Source organism: Drosophila busckii, unplaced genomic scaffold (assembly GCF_011750605.1).
Source record: "Drosophila busckii strain San Diego stock center, stock number 13000-0081.31 unplaced genomic scaffold, ASM1175060v1 chrUn_07, whole genome shotgun sequence".
NCBI lineage: Eukaryota > Metazoa > Arthropoda > Insecta > Diptera > Drosophilidae > Drosophila > Drosophila busckii.
Genome location: NW_022872723.1, coordinates 1,479,281 through 1,492,355, shown reverse-complemented (window position 1 = coordinate 1,492,355; position 13,075 = coordinate 1,479,281). Strand labels below are relative to the sequence as shown.

Sequence of the window (13,075 nt, the reverse complement as noted above, 5' to 3'; positions counted from 1 at the left end):
ATTGCTATAAAGTTTGTCGAGTGTTGAATAAATGCACAAGTGTTTTATTTTCTGCGAGTAAGACAGACAGAACAAATTCTGCGACCCGGCTGACGACCACTCGACTCTCGCCGAAATAAAATACGTCCTGCGTGCTTGCCCACGCTTTAAGTCAGTGAGTGTAACATCATTAAAAATAAGCATACAAAGTAATACATTCTTGTATGGATATGCGTAGGTACTGGTGATAATCATTCAATTGAGCAACATTCTATAATTGTACATATTATTGTATACACAAAATTTGATAGTTCCATTTTTAGAAATTATGATGCTTTCACTTATTGGCGACTGAGGGTCGCCAGCTAGAGAGTGAATGTAGATATAGATATATTGGTAGTCTTATTTTCAATCAGAGTTCATTAACAAGGAGTTTCGCTTAAATTTAGTACACAACTCATGAGACACAGACTAGATCGACCCAGCGCAAGTGCTGGTGTGCGCATCTGGTAATTGTCTCAATCCGACATGCCGGGTTTCTATCTTGTGCTGACCACTGCCTCTTTGCGCGCCGCATCTTGCAACAGCTGCGTGTCGACCTCTTCACCAGGTAGCTGCACGTAACGAACGACAGAGCCGCGGATGAAGCAGTTCTTTACGCTCAGCATGTGTGGGTACTTGTCCGGGTCTGTGACGCTTATGTCCGTAAGCTTTATGTTAAGATACTGGTCCACGGAATGCAGGGTACCGCAAATGCTGAATATTAAAGCACATTTTTATTATTGCTTCCACATTCTACCTACTACATATGTATGTAAACGTTTACACCGGCACAAAATCCGGCACTCACCTGAGGTCATTTTTAAGTTCAACGACAACTTCCTTGCCCACCAAAGATTTGAAGAAGGAATAGAAGAGCTAAATGACATTGCGAAATATTATTTTAGAGCGTTGCTGTACTTAATATCATTACCATTTCCAATGAATTTATTGTTTTGTGGTTTGTTTATAGTTTTACACATGAACTAGTTCATTAACAATCGTACGTATGAACCATCTGTGCGAAAGAGATAGCTCGAACGATGAATGCAACAGCTGTCTTAACAGAATGTGAGCACAGTAATGTTAAAAATAACAGTGCTCCACAAAATGGGGTGAAATGTAACCATTAAAAAAATCTGCGGTGTGTACTCATTGAAAATACGTTCAGGTTGATATTTTGAATTACGGGGCGGTAAGTATTTAAGAATTATGATGTAAGTCGTACTCTCCTTTGCTCTTTTGTGCTCTTGGTGCTCATACACGCGTAGAGCCTGCGGTTGATAAAATATTTCATCAAAGCGTATACTTATCTTACCTGGTTGCTGGTCTAAAAAATAATTTATTATATTGAATTATATAATTTTCAATTTTTGTTTTTGAGTTTTCTTCAAGCTTTTCAAAGCAAAATGTAGACTGACGTTATTTATACTGTTTCGATTAATTATCGTCTTTTAATAAATAAATTAACTATGATTGGATTTCCAAAGAATTTTCGAAGTGGGTATCTAATTACCTAAGAGAATTCAAAAGGTATTTTTCAAGTCAGCGGTTTCCAAGCCAGTGTTTGTAACATCTGGATAGTCACCTTCCTTAGGATAGTCACCTTTGACCGTTGCTTTTTATACACTTTGACATTTTTGTAAAAAATGGAAAAATGGCATCATGAAGTTGTGCAAATGTATGTAACAGGGAAGGGAGCCGTAGAAGACCCCATAAAGTGTATATATTCTTGATCGGCTCGACGATATGTCTGTCTGTCTGTCCGTCCGTCCGTCTGTATGAATGCGTGTTTCTCAGCAACTATATGAGCTAGAGCCACCAAATTTGGTACGTAGGTGCTCCTATATCCAGGACACTACGCTTTTATTTTATTTATTTTTATTTCCTTCCCCCCTCCCCCGCAAATCGAAAAAACTATATATAAAGCAGTACAAAAATCTTCAAAAATCTAAAAAAAATCGCAAAATTGCCTAGTCATGTTGTCGACCGATTGTAATTTCAGAATGATAGGAATTATTAACATTTCAATTTTTAATATAGACAGAGGGGTGCACGTGCTGACGCGCCATACAAACGTCGCTGCCGATGCAGACGCCGGCGACGCTGCTGACGCTACAGCGAAAACGAGTTGTGACGCGTTCGCTGTTTTGTGTGTATGTGTTCATGAGTGCATGCATGTGTTTGCTGCGATGCCCTAGTCAAAGTGTATCTAAAAGTTGGTTGCGCCCAACTTTAATTTGTCCACTCGTTTTTTTTGGCTTAAGAATATTTCAGGAAATATAAAGCATGAACGCATTAAATTTGGGCGCAGTCAACATTTTTATTGATTACGGGATATCTGCAAAAAAATAATATAAATATAATAAATAAATAAGTTATAACAATAATAATAAGTAATCCATACTGCCAGGATGCACATACATACATATTGATACAAATTTTATTTATTTATTTTTATATCGGCTTTAATATAAGCCTCTAAATAAGCACGGGCTACCACTGCTCGATTAACCCATAGCGTAGCACTAGAGGCCTATTATTTAGCTTGCCCACCGTCTTCTAAATTCTAGTATTTATCATCTTTATAAACACAAATTGTTTTCGTCTTATATCAGTTTAGGTTATTGCATCAGGTTATTAAAACGTCACATTGTTTTTTCTTTCTGACCTTGCACGCTAGTTCAATTGAGTCGGTATTTATTAAACTTGTCACTTCTTATGGCAATATTCCCAATGGTTTTAGTTTTTCGATCAGCTTAGACTTTTCGAAAACATTTAGATTTTCTGATAACTATTTGTCAATCACTTTAGTAGTTTTCGATATCTTTTGGAATTTTCAAAACTTTTGTATTTTGGGTCTGGAAATGCAAAACCCGGAGTCCCATTACCAAACAACCTAATAAAAAAAAATAAATAAATAAAAAACATAAAAAACGCCATATCGTATGTTGTTCCATAATATTTGGCTCTAACCATAGATAAAGGAGATACAGGAGCTCACACACACACAGAGTCAGCTCATCAGATTAATCAAGAATAAATATACTTGATGGAGAATGCCACGCTTCTGTATGTTGCACATAAAATTTAAATACATTATATGCCCTTTTACAAATTTTCTATTCAGGGTCAAACACTTTGTTGAATATATGACTGCAAAAACAGATATGAGATTGATTATGTAATCTGCTTATAATATTATTGTTTACAATGGTGTAGTTTCTGTTCAGGAGCTATTGATTAGTGGATTAACTTGAGAATTTAAAATATTTGTGAGTGTATTGACTAGAATTGCACTTGCTAATACATAATTTATTGACGTTCAAATATAAATTACATTTGATTTTAACAATTTTTGGCTCTATAATTATTTACAAACATAGGTATGCTCACATTGAATTTACCCTTTGGCTCTTCGAAATGTAGTTACTTCAAACTAACAATAAATAATTCGTCGCGCCACGTACTTAAAATTTGGTTTAGCTTAATAATCACATTTTATTTTTTCTTACAATCCTTTGAAATCGCATTGCAACTTGGTATCACACCCAAGTCTATGTCGACTACTAACTATTTATTATCCTCTATCGATTATCATCAAATAAATCGCTGCTACCGTGGGAGCCCGAGGCCACGTCTTTAACGCTAATAAATTCGTACCACTGTGACGACTCTCTGGGTCAGGAAGAGACCACTGACCATTTAGTGCTCTGAGCTGAAATATGAGTTCTGCATGAGATATAGCTTGTCGATGGGATTGATAAGGCTCGTGTTCAGATTGGCTAGCATGTCGTGCGGATTCGAGTGCTGATTGTGGTTGCCCGATGAGCTGGTCGATTGCAGTTCCAGATTGTTCAGCGATAAAGAGTCGGCATCATCGTCCAGTTGATCAAAGTTACTGCCATCCAGCGAGAGATCAGAGCTGCAGAAGCTATCATTCGAATTGGCCGGGTAATCTGCCACAATAAAGACAATTTGTTCTCAATTAGTTAGAGCCAAAGTTGGCTAAATAGATAAGTACTCACCATCTGGAGAGAACGGCAGGTTTGGGTTAAGTGGCCGACTGGCAAATGAGCTGTCCATGCTGCCGAGGAAGCCCACGGTATCCGACCCATGCTCCTGTTTTACGCACTTGTCTTCCTTCTCGCTCGCATCCTTATCATCTGAGGCAGTAGCACTAGCAGTACCACGGCCATTACCACCACTGCCAGAGATAACACCGTTCTGCTTCGCCTTACGTTGTATTTTCTTCATCTTGGCGCGCTGATTCTGGAACCAGACCTGCACCACTCGGACCGAAAGCCCAGTGTCTTTGGCGAGCGCCTCACGCACTTTTCGGCACGGCTTGGGCGATTGATCAAACGATGCTTTGAACTGTTTCCGCTGCTGTGAGGTCAGTATAGTACGCGGCCTTTTAGGGCCGCGTCGTCCGTCCCGCGGTCGCAACAGATCCTCTTCGTCGAGGCCCACAAACCCACAGTGCTGGCCTGCAGCCGCCGCCAGGAACATTTCCTTCTCCAAATCATGACGATAGCAGAAGAGCTGTCCGTCCCGCAGCATGAACTGCTCGCCTTTCTGCAGGGGTAACCGACAGGCAAAGCAAACGAAGCAGGATAGGTGGAAAACGTAGTTAGGTATGGGCCGCATGACCAGCTCCTGTGGCAGAATCGAGTGACAGCAGGCGGCACACTTGATTCCAAACAGTCGATCGTAGTCCTGCTTGCAATAGAGCTTCGAGTTGCGCACGTAGCATGTGTGATTTAGTTGCATGCCGCAGTAGCAGCACGCTAGGCACTGCTCGTGCCAATTGGAGTCACCGACATTCATCAGATATCTGTCATGGATCTTTTGTCCGCAGCCCTCGCATAGTTCGTAGTTCTTCTCGCATTTAATATGACCCACTTCTGTAAAACGAAAATAATAAAAAAAAAATGAGCGTGTTAGTTAACAATATATAAAATCGATTTGACGACTCTTCGACCCATCATCTTTAACTTCTAACGTTTTGCTTGGGTTGGCAGCATACGTCGCCAGCAAATTTATCATGACATATGCTGGCAAACGCCAGACGAGAATAAGGACTTTGTCAAGTCATGTGAAAATGTTTTGCCCGTCGCATCCTCCTATATCCTTCGGCTTCGGCTGTTGTCTCGCTTATTGTTTTGCACTTACGCCAGCGAATGCTTGCAATCCATGGCTGTGACAGTCAAAAGTACTTTGAAACAAAAAATTATCTGTCGCTGTTGCCGCCTGTAACAGCTTGTATTGATAGCTTGTTGATGCGTAATTGAAACGTAAACTAGGTTGGACTTATGAAACACCCGTATTGTACCCGACTCCCATACATTGATTGTATACCAAAGATGGAATGCTAGAATATACCGTTATTACTGGCTCACCAATGCTCATACGTACATATTTCTTTGCCAGTACTCTAGACTATTTAGATTATAAAATGGTTGTAAAATCTACACTCTATTCAAAAAAAGCAAAAAAGGACTCGTCTATGGCTGCAGTAATCATACAAAATATATATGACGTGCGAAGCAACCGAAAATGAATGCTAAGGCGTTACGGTGTGTATGTATGTGTATGTGTCTGTGTGTATAAGGCTCTTGCTGAAAAATGTGCATGATTTATGAATGCCACAATGGCAGCTTTTTTGAGCTGAACGTTAAAGCGTGGAGATTTGGAGGGGTGGTGGAGTGAAAAAAGTGGAGGCAGCAAACAGTCAAAACAGCCTTAATCCCATGTACAAAGAGAGTGGTATCGTACTCCTAGCGAGCTTCGCTCCAACACATCTAACCATTTCCCTGTGCCTGACGGTGTTTTGTGTGCTAATCCAGCGCAGCGCAGTTGTCAACAGCAATAGCAGCAGTGGTGGGACGCCCAGAAATATGGATATACGAAGTATCCTGCCCCTAGGCGAGTAGTAACTCTGTTTACGATGGATGTTACGAGAAGAGAAGTGTTTACTGTTTGCATTTCAAACGAGCACGCGCTCGCCCAAAAAAGTATGCTACAAAAGCCAGCAGCACTGCAACGCCCAATCTCTACAGTAAATGTGTGAGTGTGCCTGTCTGTCTGTCGAAGAGAATCGCATTTGTGATAACGGCTTTTGAAAACCGAACAAAAATTGCCTTGTGGATTTGTGAGCTTTTGAATGGGAAGCGATACAAAGGATCGTGAAATAACGCTTTGAATTTCTGTCTTTTATTGGGGAATGTTATTTTATCGTCTTTTCTATTTTGTTTTGTCCTGTTGCTGTTGCTATTGCTGGCGACTGTCATCTATTCACATTTCGCTATATGTAATCTAATCTAAATTTATGGTCTTTACTGCAGTTTTTTATACTCTATCAATTCAGCGAGTGCAAATACATATGGACTACCTCGGTGTGGGGGACACAGCGCTTAGGGGGGTTAGCGAAATCCGATATAAGCGATAATACGGAACTGTGTGTATTTGCGTTGTTCATATTCAATTCATTTTACCGGTTGGGGCACTACAGAAGCCGTGCGTCGACCGTGTGTTGATTAATTACAAGTCGACTTGTTCAGGCGCAAACATGGCTAAAACAAGTGCGGCACACTCATGTCACAATTCTCAGATTAAATGGCAGATAATTTCAAAATAAACTCCACAATACCCACCGACACTGCTGCCAGTGCCCAGCCCAACTATGAAATACAACCAGATAATAGACAACAGCACCCAGAGCTGTCAGCTTTTGACTTTCAGCTATCAACTATCAACACTGTGCTATCAGTTATTAGTTATCAGCTATCACCGGGAATCTTATTATCGGTATCAGGGCAAGCGCTTATCGTCCCCTAATGCCTCGAGCCGTCCCACGCGTTATGGCTCATTTATAGCAACACATTGCCAGACGGACGCAGGGTGACGATGACGTACTGACAGCCAGACAAACTTATGGCATATATTTTCAGGTAAATACCTGTGCGTCTCAGCTAAGCCCCTAAACTGTTTATATAGCACGGAGTACGGAGATTTTTGGCACTCAACTTCAATGACACACACATAATGACAGTTCATAATGGCAGCTCGAGTTTAATTACACCGCTCGCCTATTAAAGACTGTGCCCACATATGTTATGATTATTCTCCCTCACATTACGGCAGAGGAGAGTGCAAAGGCAACAAACTTCAGCTAACGCAGAAAGTGTTCATTTCCGAGGTCGATATCGCACAAATGCAAACATATTTATTGGCAGGATCTGAATACTCAGCTGCCACAAATGCCTAGAAATTCCTCACCAATCGGGCTTTTGTGGCAGCAGTTGATGTTGGTTTTGGTTTCCGGCTAGCATTGCGTTAAAGTTAGGCGTCAAATTCAAATTCAAATTCATAGCTGAGCAATAGCAATCAAGTGATTGGCAAGAGCTGAGACAAATATGCAAATGGGAACGGAAACGGAAACTATTTGCTGCCATTTGGCAAGCATTAATAGAAATTTCAGAGGAAAGCAGAGCGTTCAGCTTCCAATCAACACAAATTGCATGTGTGGGTGTGTGTGTGTGCTGGAAATATTTTCCCGTCTGTAAGAGTCCGTGCAGTGGGCGGAAGATAGGACCTGGCCTGCGCTCACATATGCATCACACATTGTTTGCACACTTTGGATTTTGGCCAAAATTTCGAAAAGTTTGCTAACAACACTTCCATTGCACGAGAGCTAAAAAGTGCTGCCTTCTTTGAGGCTGCACACTCAAGGGCATATGAGTGTGTGCATATATGTGTGTGTTTGCTTTAATCGCCATTTGGCTGCTGCATACATATGTACATAAGGATATATCCAAGCTGTGGGCGTTAGTCAGGTTCATTGTCAAAATTATTGTGTGGTCAACATGTTTTCATACTTTTGGCAAACCTAAGAGTTTAACCCATGCTCGCCTCTCTCCCAGGTAGCAGACAACAATTGTCTCTGCAGTCTCAATATTCCCTAATGGTCTGGCACACTTGTGGGTACTGAAAGACAAACTTGTATGTGTGTTTTTTCTTGAATACTTTTGTGGTTTCTGCAAGAACTGCCTAAATTGTGATTTCAGCATAAATTGGATTAATTATGAAAAATATATTTAAATTAACTAGGCATTGCAGCTTTCACATGCACGCATTCGCAAACACATATACACCAAACAGCTAACGCACCACAGCTTGTTTTCGTTGTAGCGTCAGCAAGCACAACTAAGTTAATTATCCGAAAATTCTGAAATTTGGGCATTGGGCATTTTAGAATTTTGCTTTAAATATTGTGGGCACCTTCATACATTAATTTGATTGCTCCAGCTTTAATAGTTGCTGAAAATCAGTTGCTTATACATCCAGATAGACAGAAGGACGGAGAGATGGTCATGGCTATGTATTATGATTTTTCCCAACTCAACGAATATTGGATCTGTTTAACACTCCAAAAATATAAGCTTATACAACTTAAAAAACAACTTAATTTTGAATACTTATTTTAATTATTGGAAAATAATTTTTGTAATCATTTTCTCTTCCCGTCGACTGTTCATAGATGACATTAAATAAATGAAAAGGTAAATAAATAAATCATGTCTAGCCATGAAAATGAAAATTATAATCTTTAAATACTCAGTATTAAAAATATCGGCACAATACATAAATCAATTTAAATCACTTTCTTTGACCCTGCCCTAGTAGACGGCCCATTTTTATGCCAACATGGATTCTGATTTTGTATATAACCAAAACCATAAATTCTTTATCTGTGTTCTCGATTAGTTTCAGTCGAAGTCAAGAATTTAGATAAAAGAAAATCACACCAAAATCCACACAGATATTTTAAATTTATTATAGTTTTCTCTAAAAAGTAGATGCTACCACTACACTCCTCCGTTCTGTAATTATCATAATTTGTATGACTTTAATTTGCTACTACAGGGAGTGTCTTAGCGCCCACAGATGACTCGTCAACCCTGGCCAGAAAAGTTAGTTTATAAATAAATAAATTACGACCACATCTAAACAGTTGAAACATAAGAGAAATAACTATGAAAAGAAAACTAAAGCGACATAGCCTATTAGACTAGAAAAAAACTAGCCTATCTATATGCAATAGATGTATTACCAACTTAAATATTTCCTAGTTTAGTGCTTTAATTTAAGTTTGATTTGAGTTGTTTGAAACAGAGTAATTAAGTATGTTGTAAATAACAATAAAGAATACATTGAATTTTAATATTGAACATAATTCGACTATAGTAATAATGAGAACGATACTTTCAGCTGTCGTGTAATCAAATAAGTTTTGATATGTCATCATCAAGAATTAAAGATTAAATTAGGTCTCTGCTTAAGGGTTAAAGTTAATTGCTTAGCACCACCACTGGCCTTGAATATCACACCCAAGTAGACGAAATGTATTTAGGCCAACGCAACGCTACGCAAACTAGCCGTTGCTAAAGCATTGGAGCACGCACATTCTGGCTTGGGGAAACATTTGCCTACGACTCACCCCGCATATCTACATTGCCACATCGCATTACCCTACCCGCACATCGACCCCAATCCCGACACTAGCAATCCCCGCACGCCACGCACACACAACTATGCCAAAAACGAAAAACGTGAAAGTCCTAGAAACGAAGTGAGGCGGAGCGAGCCGGTAAATGCCTTAACTGCCGGTGCAAAATACTTTTGGAACATACCTGTGCGTCCACTGCAATCGGCAGACAATTTCGATGTCGATGCCAACGTTAGCGGCGACGCTGATCGATTGTTGATGATGTTGTTGTTGTTGTTATTGTTGTTATGTTGTTGTTGTTGTTGTTATTGGGGCTGAGTCCAGTGGGCGTTGGGCAGCTGTTAATTTGGGCTGGCGAGACTGCGTGACTCGGATGCTGTTGTTGCTTTGAGGGTATTACAGATGCTGTTAATGAAGCTGTTGATATTGGGCTGTTGTTGGTACTCCCAGAAATATTTGCTGGCAAATTGTGGTTGTTGCTCGGTGTGCTACTGTTGTTGTTGTTATTGTTATTGCTGCTGATGCTGTTAGTGCTCGGAAAGCAGACATTTTTGATGGTGTTGTTTACATCGACACTCGTTGCACTCGGACTATCCAGGAAGCGCGCACCTCCATGATTCTGCTGCAGCGAGTACAAGCTTCCGCCGACTTGATTCAGGTTCGTGGGCATTGGATAGAACTCCAACATTGTATTTGCACAGAGGCGTAAAGCGCAAGCACTCTTCCTGCTTATTTAGATCTCGACTAAAAAATAGTTTCTCTGCCTAAGCGCACACAGTTTCAAGCCGCACACACATACTCGAGTGGGTTCCCATGAACTTTGCACATTAGGATGTGTTAAGAGTAAAAAACAACCCGATACCAATGCACTTGATTGACACTCTGTTAGACACTCGACTTTGTCAGTAAACAGATTCGTGTAGTTCTAATATTCGCCTGATTCTCTGGCTATGCGCGCCGACAACCAGCTGAGTTCGCTGTCAGTTTGCGTGTGATCGAACAATCAGCAAAATCAAAGCATTTCACTTTGGCTATGCCTTCAGTTCACAGTCGTCGAAAAGTCCCAAGTGAAATGAACCCCCAAACACATATGTAGCTAGCACTCTCACTCTCGCACCCTTTCGTTTGCTGGCGACACTCAGTGCGCCGTCGCATGTTTACAAAAGCAACTGCAACAACAACAACAACGCTGAACAATTGAACAATTGAGATGAAATCAGAGAATTTCCCACTTGCATTTTAAGGGTTGCAACGAGACCAGCCAATGTGCAACCCCCAGTCCCCTTGTCGTTTGCTGAGCACTGCGCAAGTCTGAAGTGATTATTAGCAGCGTGGGAAATTTACTCAAGCGGAATATCCCTTCGCAAGTTGAGGCCACACCTCGGCTGCTCTACGATTGGTCGAGCGCTTCCCCGGCAACCATTTTGCCTCACGCGCATGCCAAGACTAAGGGGAAATGCAATTGTCTTCGTTGTAGTCGACACGGCTATTATCATCGAACCAGCTCTTTGCACCACTCGCCTTTGACTTGCCATTCTACGAACTCTACATCAACATGAACTTTATCTTCGATTGCAGCTCTCATTTTATATCGTCTTGGAATAAATTTTCAACCATGAGTAGTTCCTTTTGCTTTTACCATGTTCGTGTTTGTTGTTTGCAGCTGCCGGTGCCGCTGCTATTGCAGTCACTATGCTCATTGCCCATTCGTATAAACTCTAGCGGCAGCATTGGTCTGCTCTTATTGCAAGTACTTGGCGAGACTGGAGCTGCAAGCGTGTTGTCCTCGATGCAGATTTGGCCTTGTCTTTTGGGCATGTGAAAAGAGACAGGGTGTCACATATTTAACAGACTAAACACCCTGTATATCTGTCAGTTGGACAGCCAGGCATTCAAGAATTCTGTGCGTCAGAAGGCTAGCATCGATTCCAGCCATCCACATTCGCAAGCGAACGAGCGCACACACCCAAAGACACACACAGACACACACACACAAACAGTCTCTCACGCTTGGTGGCCTGTGCCTGAAACACAAAAGGAAAAAGAAAGCCAAGTAACAGTAAAAGCTGGAGCATCAGACGGAAGTTGAAAAGACAAACCAAACATGATGCTGTGCATAAAAGTTTGGCGATACTTTTGCTTCCTTTGGCTCAAGCCGAAGCTATGGCTGACGTTAAAGCTGAGGCTGACGTTAGATTTCTTCTTTTGTTTTCCGCCTTTGGTAACTTCTTGTTGGCTTTTGGCTTAAGACGGGGCTTAGCTTGCGCGAACTTAATTTACGCTTTGCCTCCTTTCTCCCGTGCCACCTTATTTATTGATACTGGTGTTTATGCGTATGCTTCTCTGCATCCAAAATAAATCACTGATACCATTGCTTCCTGCTGCCGGTCCCAGTCGGACTACAATTCTCTTGAGATCCGAAAGTTTCATAAAAAAAAAGCATATACTTATTTTGAAATAGGTTTCAAATCCTGGGGCCCACATCATATATCGTCTTATATACTATATATATAAAAACTATTTAATATTATTGTAAGATTATATTATATAATATAATATACGCATTAATGATATATAATATGTGTATATAGCGCAAAATATACTCGATACGCTTGAGGTATAGATTCTATACTACAGAAGTATATACACCAATTTAAAAATCTTTGCGCTTACAGTCTCTCTATCGTATACGATCTTTTTACACATACAGACAGACAGATAGACTATCATGTTCCCATCCGACTGGATGGGAGTGAACTAAGTGTTTGACTTTTGATCAAAATATATACAGATATTATGTATGTAGTTAGCTTTACAGCTCTTTTGTTTAACTACTCTCTTGCTAAACTCCAGTAAGTCATACGAATTTATTTTAATAGGGAAAGTCAGCAAGTCCACAACTAGTTGATGAGTGAACTTAGCGGGCAGGAGTGACCATATTTACTTAAATTGGCTATATTGGTTCAAAAGAACTAGCCATAAGGATAGGTATAATTACATCGGTTAGAGTGGTTCTTATTGCTAAGTATTAACTTATCTAACTGTAATAAATACTTTTGTATATGTAAAGTATACATATCTTCATATGTTTTGCTTATACACGTATTTAGCATGACCTGCTCTCATTATTGTAATGACCTTTTCTATATTGCAAATCTTATTATGAGTTTATTAATTGACTTTTGTAATTATGGTTTTGCATCTATGCTTACAATCGAAGAAGATAATAGAAAAATAGCGCAGCTCTGTGTATATAAGTATTGCAGTCTCTTCTTCTCCTTGTTCTACCTTTCTCATCTATTCTTTTTTTTAGTGGTAACACTGGTACACGCTGTACTTTAAAGTATTAAATTAGGCTCTAAAATGAAACTTCATTGTAGAAGACTAAATTTTTTTTAAGCAGCTGCCATATGGAAATAATTTTTGCTCTAATTTTCAACAATACGCTTACTTGTTGTGATCCTGCTATGATAAAAAAAAAATTAGTTCAACATTTGTGGCGAGCTTACATGTGAGCAAGGTTCTTGTCTAAATACAGAATTTTAT

General features: G+C 40.0%; 2 protein-coding genes across 2 annotated transcripts; both read right to left on the bottom strand.

Moving 5' to 3' along the window:
- Window positions 1-208: 208 nt before the first annotated feature.
- LOC108599137 (U6 snRNA-associated Sm-like protein LSm2) lies at window positions 209-1,294 on the bottom strand. Its single transcript, XM_017985926.2, has 3 exons — window positions 953-1,294; window positions 830-897; window positions 209-735 (listed from the first exon to the last, which is right to left on the bottom strand). Exons 1-3 carry the CDS (start codon window positions 953-955, stop codon window positions 519-521), a joined length of 288 nt encoding a protein of 95 aa, XP_017841415.1. The 5' UTR covers window positions 956-1,294; the 3' UTR covers window positions 209-518.
- Window positions 1,295-3,385: 2,091 nt separating this feature from the next.
- LOC108598148 (LIM homeobox transcription factor 1-beta) lies at window positions 3,386-10,217 on the bottom strand. The gene is given in 4 exon segments (XM_033294768.1): window positions 3,386-3,977; window positions 4,047-4,925; window positions 9,714-9,819; window positions 9,822-10,217. Coding segments are annotated over 4 exon segments (1,635 nt in total). The 3' UTR covers window positions 3,386-3,723.
- Between the last annotated feature and the right edge of the window lie 2,858 nt (window positions 10,218-13,075).

What these genes read in the sequence shown, in the direction of transcription:
- LOC108599137 (XM_017985926.2), bottom strand. An exon ending in GAACTTAAAAATGACCTCAG is followed by an intron (nt 736 to 829) that starts GTGAGTGCCGGA and finishes TTTAATATTCAG; the next exon opens with CATTTGCGGTACCCTGCATT.